The sequence below is a fragment of the Mastomys coucha genome, unplaced genomic scaffold, assembly GCF_008632895.1.
Source record: "Mastomys coucha isolate ucsf_1 unplaced genomic scaffold, UCSF_Mcou_1 pScaffold22, whole genome shotgun sequence".
In the NCBI taxonomy this organism is placed as follows: Eukaryota; Metazoa; Chordata; class Mammalia; order Rodentia; family Muridae; genus Mastomys; species Mastomys coucha.
The window spans coordinates 27,023,477-27,042,685 of NW_022196905.1; the positions used below are offsets into that span (position 1 = coordinate 27,023,477).

The 19,209-nt window shown below is 40.8% G+C and overlaps 1 protein-coding gene across 3 annotated transcripts in view; it reads right to left on the reverse strand.

Annotated features, from left to right (window-relative positions):
- The window catches only part of Eif4enif1 (eukaryotic translation initiation factor 4E nuclear import factor 1), a 46,258-nt gene that overhangs the window by 6,601 nt on the left and 20,448 nt on the right, over positions 1 to 19,209 (reverse strand). For all 3 annotated transcript variants that reach the window (XM_031340672.1, XM_031340670.1, XM_031340671.1), the window contains exons 5-14: positions 18,166 to 18,452; positions 17,236 to 17,437; positions 14,790 to 14,965; positions 11,578 to 11,713; positions 11,196 to 11,375; positions 8,681 to 8,913; positions 4,033 to 4,104; positions 3,453 to 3,636; positions 2,370 to 2,449; positions 1,678 to 1,817 (exon numbers count right to left, since the gene is read on the reverse strand). In XM_031340672.1, coding sequence (XP_031196532.1) covers positions 1,678 to 1,817; positions 2,370 to 2,449; positions 3,453 to 3,636; positions 4,033 to 4,104; positions 8,681 to 8,913; positions 11,196 to 11,375; positions 11,578 to 11,713; positions 14,790 to 14,965; positions 17,236 to 17,437; positions 18,166 to 18,452 — 1,690 coding nt within the window. The remainder of the gene's footprint in view (positions 1 to 1,677; positions 1,818 to 2,369; positions 2,450 to 3,452; positions 3,637 to 4,032; positions 4,105 to 8,680; positions 8,914 to 11,195; positions 11,376 to 11,577; positions 11,714 to 14,789; positions 14,966 to 17,235; positions 17,438 to 18,165; positions 18,453 to 19,209) is intronic.

Here is a 19,209-nt window from a genome sequence, read left to right on the forward strand (position 1 = left end):
AATTTATTAAAAAAAAAAAAAAAGCAGCAACAACAACCGGGCAGTGGTGGCGCAGGCGCACACCTTGAATCCCAGCCCTTGGGAGACAGAGGCAGGTGGATTTGAGGCCAGCCTGGTCTACAGAGTGAGTTCCAGGACAGCCAGGGCTATACAGAGAAACCCTGTCTCAAAAAACCCCAAAATGCCGGGCAGTGGTGGTGCACACCTTTAATTCTAGCACTTGTGAGGCAGAGGCAGGAGGATTTCTGAGTTTGAGGCCAGCCTGGTCTATAAAGTGAGCTCCAGGACAGCCAGGGCTATACAGAGAAACCCTGTCTGGAAAAACTAAAAAAACAAAACAAACAAAAACAAAACAAAACAAAAAACAAACAAACAAACAAACAAAAACACCAAACCAAACCGAAAACCCCCCAGCAACAACTAAACAAGCTTTGCTGCAGAGATGACTCACAGGTTATGAGGGCTTAGTGCTCTTCCCATAGTGAACCTGGGTTCACTCCCACTACCCACATGGCAGCTGATTACTACTTTTAACTCCAGTTCCAGTTTCCCCTTCTGGTCTCTTGGGGATCCTGCACACACATGGTACATATAAACTCACACAGACACACACACATGCGGGAATACATACAAACACAGATAAATTGTAAAAAGGAAAAAGCCTGGATCCATTAGCTCTATCAACAAACTGAAACAATCCTACAAGAAGAGTGAATCTGTAAGTTAGTACATACAATCTATGACAAGAAGTTACATCAAGTTTTGCTTTTCACCATCTCAAATAGATGACTAAGTAGACTGATGAGCATACCCATAATCCCAGCACACAAGAGGGAAAGCCAAGAGACTGAGGACCCCTGTGCTACCCAGTTCAAGGCCAGGCATATTGGGGCCCCGATTCAAAAGACCAAGGGCTGGGGTAAGCATAATGGTACCCACTCTCAATCCCATCACTCTGGAAATAGACACAGGAGGATTGCCAGGGACTTTTCAGTTCAATGCTATACAGTGAGTGAGACCCCATCCATGTCTCAAAACAACCAACCAAATCAAAATAGAAACAAGGCTAGGCAGTGGTAGTGTGCATACCTTTAATCCAAGCACTCAGAAGACACAGACAAGTGGACCTCTGAGTTCAAAGCCAGCCTGGTCTACAGAGTGAGTTCCAGGACAGCCAGGGCTACACAGAAATTCTGTCTCAAAATAAAAAACCAAAACAAAAACTAAACCAAAAAAATCTCACAAACTAGAGATAGTTGGTATGATGTGTAATAGAGTGCTTACCTAGTATGTCCAAGGCCCTGATTTCAATCCCCAGCACTGAAAAAAAAATTAACTCCTAGAAACACTATAAAATTTAAAAAAAGTCATTTACAAATTAAAACTATAAAATACTATATAGAGTAAAAAAATGAAGGTAGTGTTTATTTTTAAAGGTTAAACAGAAGTCACTTGAGGGAGGTAAAAAGGTAACACTGACAAAAGGGACCCAGGAGGACCTTGGAGATTTCAACTGTATTTCCTCTACCAATAGCATCTGCAGTGGGATGAATTCCTATCTTACACTGGATCAGCATATGAGTTATATTTATGATATATGGTTCATGATGTATATGATTCACCAGTCTCACAAAGACTATTTACAAATCAGTACCCAAATCTGCAGAAGCAATTTACCTGTTTCTGAGCCCATCTCTGGTTCTGTCCATTTGTGGTTTGCTAAAACCAGGCTGGTAGAAGGGTGCTGTCTGTACTGCAAGGTCATGTGGTAGGGCCAGCCCTTCCAAAGCAGCTTGCTGCAATTCTAGCTGGCTCATCTGATCAATAGAAACAGTAGAGGACAGACAATCAGGAAGTTCAACTCGTTTTCCCCAAAGGTATGTCTCATGGCTTAAAACAGTGGCTGAGAAAATTGAATATTGCAAATAACTAAATTATGCTGGTTGTCCACTGAATGCTATTTTAAAATTTTAAATAATGGAATGAGAGACAGATCAGTGGTTAAGAGCGTTTATAGCTATTGCAGAGTATCTAGGTTCAATTCCCAGACCCACATAGCAGGCGTTCACAACTATTCATAACTCCAGCTCCAGGGGATCTACTGCTTCCTTGAAAACTCCTTGGGCAATGAGCACATACATGGTGCACAAACATAAATGGAAGCAAAACACTCATACACATAAAGTAAGTAAATCTAAAGAAGAAAAATTTTAATTTAAATAATACTAATCACTCAGCAATTTTCTCCTCTGTATGAACTTGAACTATAGTCACCAGGGAACAAACCATGCATCATTGTTGCAATTCATTTCTCTACCCCACAAGCAAGAGCAAGAGTGAAAAGGCAAAGAGAAAGAGCTCAGCCTGACCTGGGCTGTGACAGGACTCATGGGCTTGCGCATGCCTTGGAATGGATCTCCAAGTAGTTGCTGGGGTCCTGATGGGAAACCTGCCAGGAAAGTTTCAGAATCAATGAATGTCAAGCATTAGAGCCCAGGACAGCATGTTGGCTCTTGCCCAACAGGAAGCATTGCTTCTTTGGACTGATAGTATATACCCTTCTCCCTCTCCTCCCACAATGTGTATGTGGGCCTTAAGCAGAGCTCTTAGTGGCCTTTCCTGATGGTGTAACCTTCATACTATCTTGTCACCTTTGTCCTTTTCTAAGAGCTCTTGGGCTAAGAACATTTCTATTCAGCAAACTGGCCGTGCTTGACAAGCCAGCTGGTACTAGACGGAGTACAGTGCTCTGAGACTCTTTCCTTACAACTCTACACGACTGTGGACAGATACTAAGGTATACACAAGACTGGCAAAGGCAAGGAGCCAGCCGACTCTAGTGTTTCAATGGTAGGATCACCAAGCCCGCTGGAATTGCTTCTTCCAGGGACATTGTGAAACAACCACAGGACTTCACTGCTCACTGTTTACTAAGTGTTGGTCAGAAAGCCATTACTTGTGACTGGTTCCTCCATGTAGTCTCAAACTCATTATGTAGCCCAGGATAGCCTTAAAATTTGAGATCCTTGTGCTGAGATTACAGGAGTGTACCATCATCACTCTTGGCTTTACTAAAGTTCTTTATCAAGGATAGACATAGGAATCCAAATTAACTATTTTCGGCTGAATTCTCTAAATAGAAAACTACAGAGCTATACAAAGTTTACTATGAACATACTGACTTAAAGGAGATAATAAACTATCTTTGACCTTGACTGCACACTCTCTACAGAAATCAGTATAACACATATATTTCTTTAAAATTCTTTAAGCATGCCCTTGAAAAAGACAGCTAATTCTAGGGAACAAGTATAACCTGCATGGACATAAGTGGAAAACAGGCATGCTTATGAGCAGTTACTAGTTGGGAACCCAAGTCAGTGGTAGAGTGCTTAACTGGTAGGCATGAGGCTCTCAGCTCAATCTCCAACAACTACTAAAGCACTAGTTACCAATTGGTGATGGTATCCTTGGATGAAGGTAGTCTGCTGAGGCTGCTTGAGTTCGAAACACCTGTGACATTGGAGGAGAGGGCGCTCTTTGGCTCAATAAAGATGCAGTAGGCTCCAAGCTCCCCATAAGGCCACTGAGAAGATTGGAAGAAGCAGGTCTCTGAACCGGTTGACCCAGAAGTTCCTATAGGCAGAAATGCCAGATCCCTGTGAACAAACCTACTTCTTCCTTCTAGTCAAAAGCTTTGAAATATAAATTCACTTTTGGAAGCTAGCCAATGATTCTTCCTTGCAGCACTGAGGATCTGGCATCTGTACATGCAAGACATTTTCCCAAAGGTTTAGCTACCAACATTTAAGTTAGTGCTACAGATACAGATTAGGTAATTAGATAACTTAATTAGATAATCAAATTCCAAAGAAACAACAAACTGGTAAACCAGAAACATTTAAAGCCATTGCACCCCCTGCCCCCCAACTGGGATTAGCAGCATAACAGAATGACCTTAGGTAGCAAGAGTATATCTCTGATTGTCACACACAGGTCACTCTGAGGGATAAGTGTAAGACTGTAACATACCTGTAGGATGTTTTTAGAAGCAGGTTGGCCTGGAATCTCAGCAGGGGCCAACAAGTGACTTTCAAGGTTTCGCTTAAAAAAAAAAAAAAAAAAAAAAAAAAAAAAAAAAAAAAAAAAAAAAAAGAAAACTGTTTTCAACTTCAACCCAATTAATAGATTGGAGACCATATATATCTATATCAAAAAATATGCAACTCCCAAGGCAGTTGACCGTTAACAGCAAAAATGATGCTCAATGTCTCAGAAAACTTAAAGATTTATTTATTACACATGTATATGAGTACACTGATGCTGTCTTCAGACACACCAGAAGAGGGCATCCGATCCCATTACAGATGGTTGTGAGCCACCGTATGGTTGCTGGGAATTGAACTCAGGACCTCTGGAAGGGCAGTCAGTGCTCCTAACCATCTCTCCAGCCCCCACAGAAAACTTTCAACCAACTCTCTCTTATCCCATGTGGCTCAAAACATCATTCCCATGTGCATGAACAATCATTAGGAAATACTCCCAAAGCCAGAGTAGTCCATTCCTGTGACCATGACACCCTGCCCCCACCATCAAAAAAAGGTGAGACTGAAGAGCACTCAGTTGCCACAATTTATGAGATTTTCATTTTGAAGGAACCTTTAATTGTCATTAATAAGGTTTATTGACTGAAGTATTAAAAACAAGGGGCTGGATAGAGGCTCAGTGGTTAAGAGCACTAGCTGCTCTCCCAATGGACCAACTTGAGTGCTATGCCAAGCATCACATGACAGCTTACAACTATATTATTTCAGTTCAAGGAGACAGATGTCTTCTGGCCTCCATAGGCAAAAACATGCATGTAATACACATGTATATATGCAGATAAAACACTCATATTTAAAACAATAAAAATCTTTAAAAACAAAACAAACCACCACTAACAAAAAAGAAACATGACAGCTAGGCATGACAGTAGTGCACACTATTCTTTCTAGCACTCTGGTGGTTGAGATAGAAGTATCAGGAGTCTGAGGCAAGAATGGGTTGCACCAAAAAAAAAAAAAAAAAAAAAAAAAAAAAAAAAAAAAATGGCTAAGAACTAGGCAAGAGGCACAGAACTTTTCTAGAATGTGCAAAGTTCTGATATTGATCCTAAGCATTACAAAGTTAAATAAAAATAATGAACATGCAAATTTGACCAGAATTGTTACTGTTTCAATGTTTTGGCCTAGTAAAGTAGCACATGCCTTAAATTCCAGCACTTGGGAGACAGAGGCAAGTGGATCTGAGGTCAAAGTTAGCATGGTATACAAAGCGAAGTCCAGACAGCCAGACCAACATAGAGACCCTGTCTCATACAAAACCCAAAATCCCAGAAACTTAAATGTTACTATTTTAAGTTAAGCTCCTTAAAATGTCTCATATGCATGACAAAATTCTTCTCTGCTCTGAATCTGACAATGGTCTTGCTTTGTATATCTAACCTGCACCAGCCTACACCCCGGTTCCGGCCCCCCACCAATGTATGTCTGAATACTGTGCAACCGCTGAGTCAGCCAGAAGTACTTTCTGTTGCAATTCCCCTTCCAGTAGATGGATCTATCCAAGTCCATAGCAGGTACCAAGCCTTTTATTACTTACTGGTTTTAGAATTAGGGCTAAGTGCAGATGCTCCGAATAAATAGGCAAGTTCATGGTTTAGCACATTTGTAGGAGTCTGCAATTCCATGTACGACAGTATGGGAAGAACTTCCTTACTTAGATGGACAGAGTCAGATGAGAACTAGTATCCAGCAGTGAGGACTAAAGACACTGACTAGCAGTAGAGTAGGACCTCACGTGCAAACCAAACCCACAGATACAATTCTGAGTTTATGTAAATATTTCTCTAGCCACTTATTACCAGGTGTCAGGGGCTCACTTCTTCACCACACCTAAAACTAGGTATAAATAGAAGCACGGAAACTCCAATATCAAACGAAGTGTACCCACAACTTAGGGTCAATATTGTGAAAAAACAATTAAAGGCTGAGATATGAAATACTGAACTCCCATCTCTTTCCTCCTATGTCTATGTAGCCCAAGTTGGTCTCAAACTTGCCCTTCTCTTCCTGCTTCTTCCTCCCAACTGCTCCCAGCTCTTTTGCCTCCACTTCTTTGGAGACTCACACTAAGGAAAAACAAACTTTATGACAGGATTTGAATAAAAACTAATCAGTGCCAACCCCCAGGATAACTCAAAAGGAGAGCAGGAGAGTTGAGTAGCATCCACAGCCACTCTTTGTATGAACCCTGTCTTACTGTGTAGCTCATGCTAGCATAAATTTACTAGGTAGTTCAGGTTGGCCTTCAATTTATAATTCTTCTGCCTTAATCCCCCAAATGCTGGGATGTGTGACATCATACCTCATTTGACAGCATGAATATCTAGTACTTCTTTGTGCGATAATAACTTTTTGAACCAATTTATGGGATCTTTCTCCTTTGAGTTGTATGGTGTAACCAGAGATGTACTTCACAAGGGCAAAAGAAAGGTACCTGTTTGGCCTTAACTATTGGTCAGATTAGGAAAAGCTGAAAATCACTTCCTTCACTTGGTACCAAAATAACCAGGTCTGGAGAGACAATCCGCAGGAAAACTACCTGTTGTCAAGTCTGACAATCCGAATTCAACCCACAACTCAGTAAGCAAAGAGAAAACCAACTCCCTCAAGTTGTCCTTAGATCTCTACATATGTTGTGGCATACATATGCCCATAAAAAAATATATATGCACGTAAAATACTTTTTAAAATGCATTTTAAAAAAGACATAGTAAATCAAATATTAATTGCTGTTCACACATTAGCTACTTGTAGTTCCTAGCCAAAAAGAGTTGAGGAAGAAAAGAGGCAAAATTTATTTTGATAGACTTGATAAAACATAGCAACTGAGTCTAGGCTTCATTCTTCAGATCTATCTGGCTTCCCCATCATTTGGTATACAAGAGAAAGTGTAATATTAAAACCAAGCCTGAAACTCACTTTCTAAACCCTGTTATGATACAAATCAGTACATGTTATAAATCTGCCTTAGGGGCTGGAGAGATGACGCAGCAATTAAAAGGTAGGGTCACAATCTAAAATATAGATCTGTACAAACTAGATTTATCCCTCAAATTGAAAAAAACAAACAAACAAAATCAATCACAGCGTTTTACTATTAGTAAATTAACAGAGTGTAACTGTCTTATAATACCCTATTATGGCCAGAAGTGGTGGCACAGACCTTTAATCCGAATACTCAGGAGGCAGAGGCAGGTAGATCTCTGAGTTCAAAGCCAGCCTGGTCTACAGAGTGAGTTTCAGGCCAGCGAAGGCGACACAGAGAAACCTGTCTTAAAAACCAAACCAGAATAAAACAAAACAAAACAAAATCCCACATCTTTGATATGTACTGATGTACTTAAAGAGAGAGACAGAGAGAAAAAGGTGGGGTTAGGGGAGGAGAGAGAGGAAAGGGAGTGGGGGAAGAGGGAGGGAGAGAAAGAGAGAGACTTTCTAGACCAGGCTATTCTTTGAATTTGTTAATTGTCCTGCCTCCACGTCCCAAGCAGTGATGAAACTACAAGTTTTTAGACCCATACTCAGCTCCACCTTTGGCATTTTAATTCATTAATGTGACTGTCTAATCAAAGAGCAGGCAATCTAGATATTTGAGAGTGTATACAAAGTATGAAAATAAAGACTTTACTATATAGTAGGGAGGTGAGACTGCTCAGTGGTTAGCACACTGGCTGCTCTTCCAGAGGACCTGTACTGATTTCCTAGCACCCATATGGTGGCTCTGAACCATCTGAAATTCCGGTATCAAGGGGAGGCTGATGCCCTTTTTTCTGGCCTGTGTGCACCAGGCATGCAAGTAGTGCATAGACATATACACAGACAAAATGCTCATACAAATAAAATTAAATAAATCTTGTAAAGATTTACTATAAAATTGTCTAAGGTTACGCAGTGGTGACTCATATCTTTAATCTCAACACTTGGAAGGCAGAAGCTGGGAGATCTCTGAGTTTGTCGCCATCCTGGTTTACAGAGTGAGTTTCAGGATACTCAGGGCTACTCTGAGAAATTATCTCAGGGGTAGAGGGCCACAAAATAATACAACTAGGTATCAGGTGGCCCTACCTGTTCCTGAGCTCCTGATCCTCTCAGACACTAGGGTTACAGGCACATATCACTATGCTCAGTTTAGCACAATGGATTAACTTACTTTTTTCTCCTTTTTGCATCGATAACCCCACATGCTAGGTATGTGTTTCTCTAAACTGGGCAAAAAAATCCACAACTCAATTACTTTCCTTTCTTAGGAAAGGACTTCATAAAGTTACTGCATTAACTGATGCAACAGATTTAAGAGCACTGACTACTCTTCCAAAGGTCCTGAGTTCAAGTTCCAGCAACCACATGATGGCTCAAAACCACCCATAGTGAAATCTGATACCCTCTTCTGGAGTGTCTTGAAGACAGCTACAGTGTACTTACATATAATAAAAAGAAGTTTCCAAAAGACCAAACAACTTCTAAAGAAATTTCCAAACTACTCAGAATACCTTCATCAAACCCATTTATTATTGCAGTGGGAGATGATACAGAAACAGGGAAAGAGGCTGGGTGAGGTGGTACTCAATACTTACACTGACTTTGGGCTGGGTAGGCAAAGTCCCACTTGCCTTCATGGTGTTCACTAGTTTGTTGAATGCAGTCATATCTCCATCTTTCTTGAGCTGTCGACTGCTAGTCACAGCATTCAGGGTCTCTTCTAAATGCTCTGCCATGAAGGGAGTTGAATTCTTCATTTGCTGGTCCACCTTCAAGCCCTTCAGTCCTGCTTCTACCTCTTCCACTGAAAGTACAACCCCTGAATGTGCTGAGAAGTCGAAAAAGTTCTTGTTACACCAAGCAAAAAGAGTGTTTAGAAAGAATTCTCATTGGCTGCTAATGACAACTATTTCATAACTGAAGTGAGGCTATATCAAAAAGGTTGACACTAAAATGGGCAACCTGAACACTTAAGATCAGTGTTTATTCCTATAAGGCTGAAATTACATACACTGAAAGAGATGGTTGAGCACTGTGGTGCACACCTTTTATTCCAGGACTCAAGGAGGCACAGGCCAGCCATACATAGTGAGTTCCAGGACAGCAAGGACTAAAGAGACCCAATCTCAAAAACAAAAAGGGGGTTCGTAGTAGAGGGGGAGAGTAACACATGCCTGAAGAAATGACTCAGTAATTAAGAGTCCATATTGTTCCTACAGAGGACCTGAGTTCAATTCCCAGCACCCATACCAAATAGCTCACAACTGCCCATAACTCTAGTTTCAGAGAACCTGTCTCTCTCTCTCACCACCTTGGGCATTTATAGAGTCTCACTTTCCTTTGTCCAGGTTTGGTCTTTTGTTATCTATTGTAATGCTAAGTACAGGTGCCCCAGGACCTGGTTGTGCCAAAGATATAGACTTTGACCCAAATTATTTCTGATTAGTAAATAAAAATGCCAACAGCTAGGCAGAGAGACATAGGTAGGGTTTAGATTTAAAGGACTTGGGGTCAGAGAAGAACCATGAGGTGAGGAAGAAGGTGCAAGAGGAAGAAGCCACCATGGGTTTAAGTGAGCCATTAAAAAAATGTGGCCCCAAGGGCTAGCCAACTGGAGTTAAGAGCAGCCCAGGTGAAATACAGTAAGTAATAATTCCAGGTTATTGATAGGAAAGTAGATTCTAACAACATGGAGAGCAGGCAGCTGCCCAGCTGTTGTGCTGTTTAAGGCTTATTGTAAATATAAAGACCGTGTACGTCTTTTATCCAGGAACTAAAGGGTCAAAAGCAGAGTAGAAACCCTGGGCCGGGAATTAGTAAGTTTCTATAACATACCTTCACATAAATAAATAATTAAAAAAAAGGAATGGGGGTTGCAGAGATGGTTCAGCACTGACTGCTCTTCCAGAGGGCCTACTTGAGTTCAATTACCAGTAACCACATGGTAGCTCACAACCATCTGTAATGGGATCCAATGCCCTCTTCTGGTGTGTTTGAAGATAGCTACAGTGTACTCATATAAATAAAACAAATCCTAAATTAAAAAAAAAGGGAAGAAATGGAATAAACTACACCAAAAATATTAAGATGCTAGAAACTGGGATGGCAGAACTATGGGGTATGAAATTTCAAACCTTGGTAAGATTTCTACATAGTGAGTTACAGGATAAGCAGAACTACATAAAGAAACACTGTCTCAAAAAACTTGAACCCGTATGTCACTCAGAAAGATACTTTGTAATAAATCTCTCCAGACTTTGCTACCAGGGAGAAGAATCCAGGCAATTTAACAGCAACAAGGCTGCACTGTGCTCTTAAGACACTAACTTGTTGCCTAAGTGAGAACATGGCAAATGGCGGCAGTGTTGTGAGGAGCAGGCAAGCTATGCTTGGGAGAACAGAAACATTCACTGGGCTGCTACAACTAGGCTGTAAGGAAAAACCAGAGAGGACAGGTGTGGTATACTCCTTTAATATCAGCACTCTGGAGGCAGAGGCCAGAGGTTCTCTGAGTTATAAGTCAACCTAACATACATAGCAAGTTCTAGGCTAGCCAAAACTTAAGAATCCTGGAACCCTGCTTGATCTTTTTGAAAAACACTAACGAAATTCCTGACATGTACCTGACTTGATGAGAAGTAGTACATTAAAACTATTCTTTTTTTTAAAGATTAATTTATTATTTATTTATTATAAGTACACTGTAGCTGTCTTCAGACACACCAGAAGAGGGCATTAGATCTCATTACGGGTGGTTGCGAGCTACCATGTGGTTGCTGGGATTTGAACTCATGACCTTCAGAAGAGCAATCGGTGCTCTTATCTACTGAACCATCTTACCAGCCCCAAAACTATTCTTTTTGCTGGGCAGTGGTGGCACATGCCTTTAATCCCAGCACTTGGGAGGCAGAGGCAGGTGGATTTCTGAGTTTGAGGCCAGCCTGGTCTACAGAGTGAGTTCCAGGACAGCCAGGGCTACACAGAGAAACCCTGTCTTGAAAACAAAACAAAACAAAAACAAAAACAAAAACAAAAAACTATCCTTTTCTTAGAGCATTTAAGAACTTGTGAACGTAAAACAGGTAAAGCAGATTCTCAACAAATACTTACAGCTCTCCTTAAGTTTTTCTTTATTTGCAGAAAGGCTAGAAAGAAGAGGTTTTAAATCTACTTTGGCTTTCTGTAGCATTTCTAAAATGTCCACTTTATTTTCAGCATTGTCGTCCGATGGTATAGGAGCAAAATAATTCCCCGAGTTCTGTCCAGGAGAGAGGACGGCTTGCTCCAAACCTGATTTTGTAAATAAATGTCACAGTTGGTCCCATTGAGAATTAAAACACCCCTTCCACAGCATAAAAAGAACAGAAACTGAAGGCTTTTCAGTATCTAAGACCTCTTTAACCTTAGTAGACTACTGACTAATGAAGGCAAAACGAAGCGTGGCAGGGGAGGCCCCCTTGACATACAATGCTAGAATGTAACGTCATCTTACCTGCCAGTCTCTCAAGTTCTTCATGGGGTGTGGATCCAAGACTGCTGGATCTGCTCCCTGAGCGGCTTGGGTTAGAGAACCACCTACTGAAGCGGCTGGCAGAGACTGATCCTTCCCCCAGAACATCTTCTATCATCTGATAAAAGAGACCAAGAGTCAAGGTGAAAAGGTCAGGAAGGTTAGATGTTAAGCCACCGACTCTGCAATGTCCTGACACCGCTGACCCAAAGCCACTTTCAGAACTTAGGAACTGAGCTTTTTTCTTCCCTCTCCTGGAACTTTTCTGAACAACTCAAATTTGGGCACAAATAGCACAGATCCCCTAAGCACATCCAGCAAAGCCTCCATGGTAGAGGGTTGCAGCTATCTATCATTTGCCCCATTAGAAAGGCTATCTTCTCAGGGAACTCAGTTTCAAAACTAGTCAGCACCAGAGTGATGATGATGGCTTCAGTCAGGCATTGCTTAACAAGGAATGCCTCAGTGGAACTGCTGCTTCTCAGGACTGAAAGGAATATGAAATTCAATCTTGACAACCTCGAGAAGCTAAAAGATAGAAATTAGTGCTAAGAAATTATCATTATTCCAGCTAAGGGTGGTACCACACATGTGAGGGCAGCCTGGACCACACATTGAGACCCTGTGTCAAAAAACAAGCATCAAAAGGAAGAAAATACAGAAGGATAACAACTCCAGTCAAAGCATAGACAGTGGATATAAAAGTACCAGAAATGATACTCTTTAGTGGAACAAATGAGTGCAGGAAAAATACAACCTATACACTGTAAACAGAAATTATATAAAAAACCCAAAGCCAAACCAAAACAAAAACACCCCAGAAGGTGTAATTACTGTTTTGATGTTTAAAAATGTAAACTTTGGGGGCTCAGTAGGTAAAGGGACCTGCAGTACAAGCCTGATGACCTGAACCCCTGGCTGGTGGAAGGAGAGAACCAACTCCACAAAGCTGTCTGTCCTCTGACCTCCACCTGTAGCTCATGTGTGCACTGACCCATAGTAAAAACAAGACATTTTAAAAGTAAAATTATGTATTAAGAATTTTAATTTACAAATAAAAATGATAGCTTTGCATTTTAACCTATCTAACATAATCTTACTAAATAGAAGTCAGAAGACACAAAGGGAATAAATATAAAGTATCTGGACATTTTCTCAAGATATTAAAGTAAGTATTGAGAATATATTTTCTTTTTTTCCGAGACAGTGTTTCTCTGTAGAGCGTAGAGCCCTGACTGTCCTGGAACTCACTAAGTAGAGCAGGCTGGCTTCAAACTGAAAGACCTGCCTGCCTCTGCATCCCAAAAGCTGGGACCAAAGGCATGCACCCAGTGAGAGAGTAATTTTGATGTTTTGCTCTGTTACCAACTTTGCTTTTTTTTAAAATTTTGCTATTTAAACTTTAAATTTTAAAACATTATGAATGTTTTGCCTGTATATGTTTTTTGCACCATGTGTATGCAGTGTATGGAGGCCAGATGAGGGTGTTAGATACCCTGGAACTGGAGTGAAGAGACAGTTGTAAGCTCCCATATTGATGTTGGTACTCAAACTTAGGTTTTCTGTCTTAACCACTTAGCAACCTCTCCAGGCCCCAACTTTGTGTTTTATAGTCAAGAGTAGAAACAAACTTGCACTTTTACACATTTGTGAAGATACTCATCTCGAAAAAGACCCCTAAGGGTTTTGAGGTTTAAAAGAAACCCTGAAATATTGGTTTTTCTTTTAATTTTCTCTCTGTTTTGTTTTTTTTTTTTTTTTTTTTTTTTTTTTTTTTTTTTTTTTTTGAGGCAGGGTTTCTCTGTGTAGTCTTGGCTGACCTGGACCTCATTATGTCTATCAGGCTGGCCTCAAATTCACAGAAATATGTCTGCCTCTGCCTCCCAAGTATTGAGACTAAAGGCATATACCATCACACCTGACAAGTCTGGTCATTTTCATAGGAGCAAGAAGGGTCTCTGACAGCAGAACCTCTTTCTAGCACAGGAAATAGACCCAGCTCTGATTTCTAAATCAGGATATCTTTTGCTATGTCCTTTTCAGCTATCAGCTGATGGAAGAGCTGGGAGATGTGATGCTTAGTTGTCCTTAGTAGAGGTATTTTTGACTTAAAAAAAAGTATAGCTGGGCAGTGGTGGTACATGCCTTTTATCCCAGCACTTGGGAGGCAGAGACAGGTGGATTTCTGAGTTCAAGGCCAGCCTGGTCTACAGAGTGAGTTCTAGGACAGCCAGGCCTATGCAGAGAAACCTTGTCTCGAAAAAAAAAAAAAGTATACATATATGTATTTGGGGAATGGTGATAGAGGCCTTTAATTTCTGAGTTACAGGCCACCTAAGGCTATACAGTGAGACCCTGGCTCAAAACAAACAAAAGGGGCAGTGGTGGCTCACCCTTTTAATCTCAGCACTTGGGAGGAAGGGTCAGGCAGATTTCTGAGTTTGAGGCCAGCCTGGTCTACAGAGTGAGTTCCAGGGCAGCCAGGGCTATGCAGAGAAACCCTGTCTTGAAAAACTAACCAACCAACCAACCAACCAACCAACAAAAGATAGCCATACCTGGGAAAAAAGAGAAACACTAGTTCAAATCTAACCATAATTAACTATTCCACAGTTTTTAAACTAAACAAAAAAATTTTTTGAGATGGGTTTTACTATGCAGTCAGGCAGGCCTTGAAATGACCATGTAGCTCTAGCTAACCTCAGACTCAAACTCCTCTTGTCTCAGCATCCCAAGTGCTAAGATTATAAGTGCATATCTCCATACCCAGATTCTATATTTTTATTTTGTGCACATGCATGTGCTTGCATGTATGTGTGTGGCAGGTATATATGGACATTCCTGTGTGGGGGTACACACGTGTGTTTGGGTGCATATGCTGTGTGTAAATAGAGGTCAAGAGGTTGATGCACAGCATCTTAATCACTCTCTACTTTATAAACTAAGCCAGGGTATCTCATTTGAGCCCACAGCTCACCAACAGAGCTAGTTCAATTACCCAGCTTGCTCCAAGAAACCTGTCTCTACTTTCTGTGAGCTAGGATTACAGGAGGACCACCATGCTGCCCCAACATTTACTTGAGTTCTAAAGATCTAAATTTCATTCAGTTTTCACACTTGCACAGCAAGGATTTTATGCACTGAGCCACCTCTAACCTCCCCATCCATGTTTGCGAATGTATTGTTACACTCACCGAAGCTAAGCCTGGCACCTTATCAAGGTTAAAGAATTCATTAAAGTCAAATTCTCCTGGGGACTGCTCAGGTAGGATGACATCCCTTGGAACTTCCTGATCAGCAGAGGGTTCCTGGGCCAGAATGACTTCCACCTCGTCCTCTTCAGCCACCCCTCCATTGCACTCCACTATGCCTGAAAACAAAACCAAGACAGAAACCACCTGTTCAGGTACATAGACCAGTCTTATTCTGTGCCTATAGCCATCAATATACACGAAAAATACACACATGACTATAACAAACTTCTTCTGTAGGTATAATAAATCATTTAGTATCCTTTCTCAAGGAGAAAAAAACTCCTTGTTAAGTAGCCAGAACACTAACAGAGCAGGAAAAAGGGTGTGGCCCCACTCCTAAATATGCCAAGGTTTCTATAGTATAGTGTGTTTTCTTAAAAAAAGAAAAAAAAATATTTAGTTAGTTAGCTCTGTGTGTTTGTGTGTGTATTGTATGACATGATATGTGTAGGTATCTGGAAGGCCAGAGAAGAGGGCACTGGCTCCCTCTTGGGGAGTTAGTAACATATACATGTGTTTTTGAGCTGCTTAATGTGGGTACTAGGAACTTAACTTAAGCCTCTAAAGCCAAAAAAAATAAGGCTCTGAAGCCTATGTCCAAAAAATAAAACAGAACAAAACAAACCAATAAAACAAAAGCCAGGGGCTAGAGAGATGGCTCAGCCATTAAGAGCACTGACTGCTTTTCCAGAGTTCAATTCCCAGCAACCACATGGTGGCTCACAACCATCTGTAATGGGATCGGATGCCCTCTTCTGGTGTGTCTGAAGACAGCAACAGTGTACTCATATACATAAAATAAATGAGTAAATCTTAAAAACAAAACAAAACAAGCCAGCCAAAAAAGCAAACCTGAAACCAACTACGGACTAAGGACCTCAGTGGTAGAGTATTTGCTTTACAAGTTCAAGGACCTGGCTCTATCTCTAGTATAGCAATAAAGAAAAAGCAACTGAAGAGAAACACTGCTGGGCTGGGATGAAGCTCAGAATAGAATGCCTGCTCAGTATACATGAAGGGTCTGAGTTATAATACCTCCAGCAACACACACACAAAATAAATTTAAAAAGCAAACAAACAATAATGGCCTTGGTGACAAATCTATAAGCCCAGTACTAAAGATTATGGTGCAGTATAGTCTGAGGCCACCCTCAGTTACACACTGGTTTGGTGCCAGTCTAGGCTACATGAGACCTTGACCCAGAAGAAAAACCTACATGAATGGCTGACATCATGAATGGCTGACATTGTGAATTTTATCTCAGTCATAGAAAACATTATTTTCTACAGAAGCTTGGTCTGTGACATCAGTTAAACAGCCACACTGGCTGATGCTACTTCACTCTGGTAGAGTGAGACAATGGTATCTAATGCAATTGAGCAGAATCTCCTGGGCGGGTGGTGTTGGTGCCCAGTTTTAATCCTAGCAGTTAGATGGCAGGAGCAGGTGGATCTCTAAGGCTGAGGCCAGCTTGGTCTACAGAACTAGTTCCAGGACAGCCAGGCCTACACAGAGAAATCCTGTCTTAAACAACATGAACACACCCAGACTCTCCCAAGTTACCTATGAATTCCCTGAACCACATTTAAAAAAAAAAAAGCCTATGGCAATTAAAGTACACAAAAACAAACAAAGAAAATAGAAAAGACCTGTGATGTTTCCTTTACTCTCACTTTTAAATATATTTCACTAGCTTATTTCCAAGTTTGTTTTAACTTCTTTGGAAGTTGACACTAATTATCATTAAGAGCTTTCCTATTACCTAATATCTGCCAAAACATAAAACATGTATTTTTTTCAACTATACTTGAAATAAGTACCAGTAGGATCTAAGATATTTTTTTCCTATTATAAAATTTATTTTTATTTTATGTACATTGGTGTTTTACCTGCATTTATGTCTGTATGTGGATGTTGGATTCCCTGGAACTAGAGTTACACTTATAAGCTATCATGTGGGTGCTAGAAATTAAACCCAGGTCCTCTGGAAGAGCAGCCAATGATCTTAACCACTGAACTATCTCTCTAGGCCCAAGTCCAAGTCCTTATTTTTTTAAAGATTTATGTATGTATGTATGTATGTATGTATGTATGTATGATGTATAAAGTGTTCTGCCTGCATGTATGTCTGTATGCCAGAAGAGGGCACCAGTCAGTGCTCTTATCCTCTGAGCCATTTCTCCAACCCTCCAGTCTGAGTTCTTATGAGTAAATTTCATAATCATGATAAAGGTATACCTAAAAGATTTGGCAAACAATGTCTTTACTAAAAGTAAAGACAGAACACTAAAAACTTACCGTTTACAAACTGGCACCCATCACTAACTGTGCAATGAAAGCATCATCATGTCATTACTTCAAAACAAGTTGAAAATTGGTACTGACCTTCCTTCACAGAAGCAGTCCGTCGCCTTGTTCTTTTTTTCCCTTTGTGATCCTCCTCTAGAATCTTATCATCGAAGCCAGTGAGCTCTATGGTTTCAGACTGACTGGTGGGTCCAGCTGAAAACCACTCTGGTTCTTCCTCAGTGTACGAATCATTTCTTCTACGCTCACCAAAGACACGTTTACTATCTCCAAACTCCCTCTGAAAAAATTACAAAGAGCAAGATTGAAAGACTGTAAAGTTCTAATGCAACACTGTAGCCAGTCTTAATAAACTGATGACAGAAGCTGAAATGCAGATGCTGTACTGTGAATCTGAAGAGCATCCCCACTCTTGCACTGTCTTCATGTTTACTGTGAGTGGTCTGTGATCCCCAGCTTCTCAAAGTAACTGGGGGGTGGGAATGGGAGGGTGTTAGGAGGATGCAACTCAGACTAAGCTAGGATATTTGCTGACAAGTGTGTGGCTCTGGGTTTGATTCTACACCATTGTGACAGCAACAACAGAGAAATGCAGTACAAAGGAAGTGAGCATCAAATTTCGAAGCACTTGGGACTGGAGAGTGGCTCAGTGGTTAAGAGCACTCGCTGTTCTTCCAGGTCCTGAGTTCAATTCCTAGCAACCTGGTGGCTCATAAAGATCTATGAGATTTGATGGCCTCTTCAGACAGAGTAATGTATACACATTAAGTAAATAAATCTTAAAAAAAGAAAAGATCCCTGCTGGGTGGTAGTGGCACACACTTTTAATTCCAGCACTTGGGAGACAAAGGCAGGTGGATTTCTGAGTTCGAGGCCAACCTGGTCTTCAGAGTGAGTTCCAGGACAGCCAGGGCTACACAGAGAAACCCTGTCTCGAAACAAAACAAAACAAAACAAAACAATCCAAGCACTTGAGAATCAAGGGGGGAAGAGGGTTAGAGGACAAACCCTGAAACGCTTGTCCTTGTAGTCCCTCTCTCTGTCTCGGTCTCTCAAGTCACGTAGATCCTTATCACTGAGTCGGTGATCTTTCTCAAAGGCTCGGGCAGAGATTATCCTTCCACTGCCAATCCTTCGTCCACCAAGCAGGCGAAGCCCATCACTGTCTTTCTCCAATGGACTGCCAGAGCGACGGGAGCTAACAGCAGCTGTTACATGGCAGCCACCTCCAAAGCTTCGTCTCTGTGGGCTGAGAACAACATCTAAGTCATCTTCTTTCACTCGCTCTCGTGGATCTGAAAAGATGCCAGAAAGGGAAAGGTAAGCAAACCAACATCTTTGATACCATGTCCACAGCTGGCAACTGGGCTCATCAACAGATTCAGGGTAAAAAACCTTATTTATAGTGTGTGTATATACATGCTTTTTCCTTCCTCCATGTCGTCAGCCTTTAAAGACTAAACTCAGGTTGTCAGGCTTGGCAACAAGTGCCTTTACCAATGAGATAGCTCTTTATAATTATTTTTTACATTAAAATTTAAAACATTTTTTCTTGAGAGAAACAAATATATTTTAAAATAAAAGGCTTTGTATGATTAGTCTACTTTTTGCATAACTAAAATTTTATGCATTCAATTTTAGCTAATCTTTTGTCTATTAATAAGACATGTATTTGAAAAAAATGCTTAAAAAGCAATAGTGAACAGATAAACATTCACACAAAAAATGAGCCTTATAGTTAATTCATATGCCTGTAATCGTAACACTTAGGATGCTGAAGCAGGAGTTACTGAGTTCAAATCCAGCCTGTTTCAAAACAGATAACTTTAAACTTGGTTCCATATTCAATATTTAATGCATCTGGATGTGCAACCTAAACTATAAGAGAACACCTTTGCTGATGGTTAGGCAAAGTGTTTTTGAGGCACAGCAAAGATAATGCTATCCATTAAGAAAGCCTGGTAAGCTGGGTAGTGGTGGTGCTTGCCTTTAATCCCAGCACTTGGGAGGCAGAGGCAGGTGGATTTCTGAGTTCGAGGCTAGTCTGGTCTA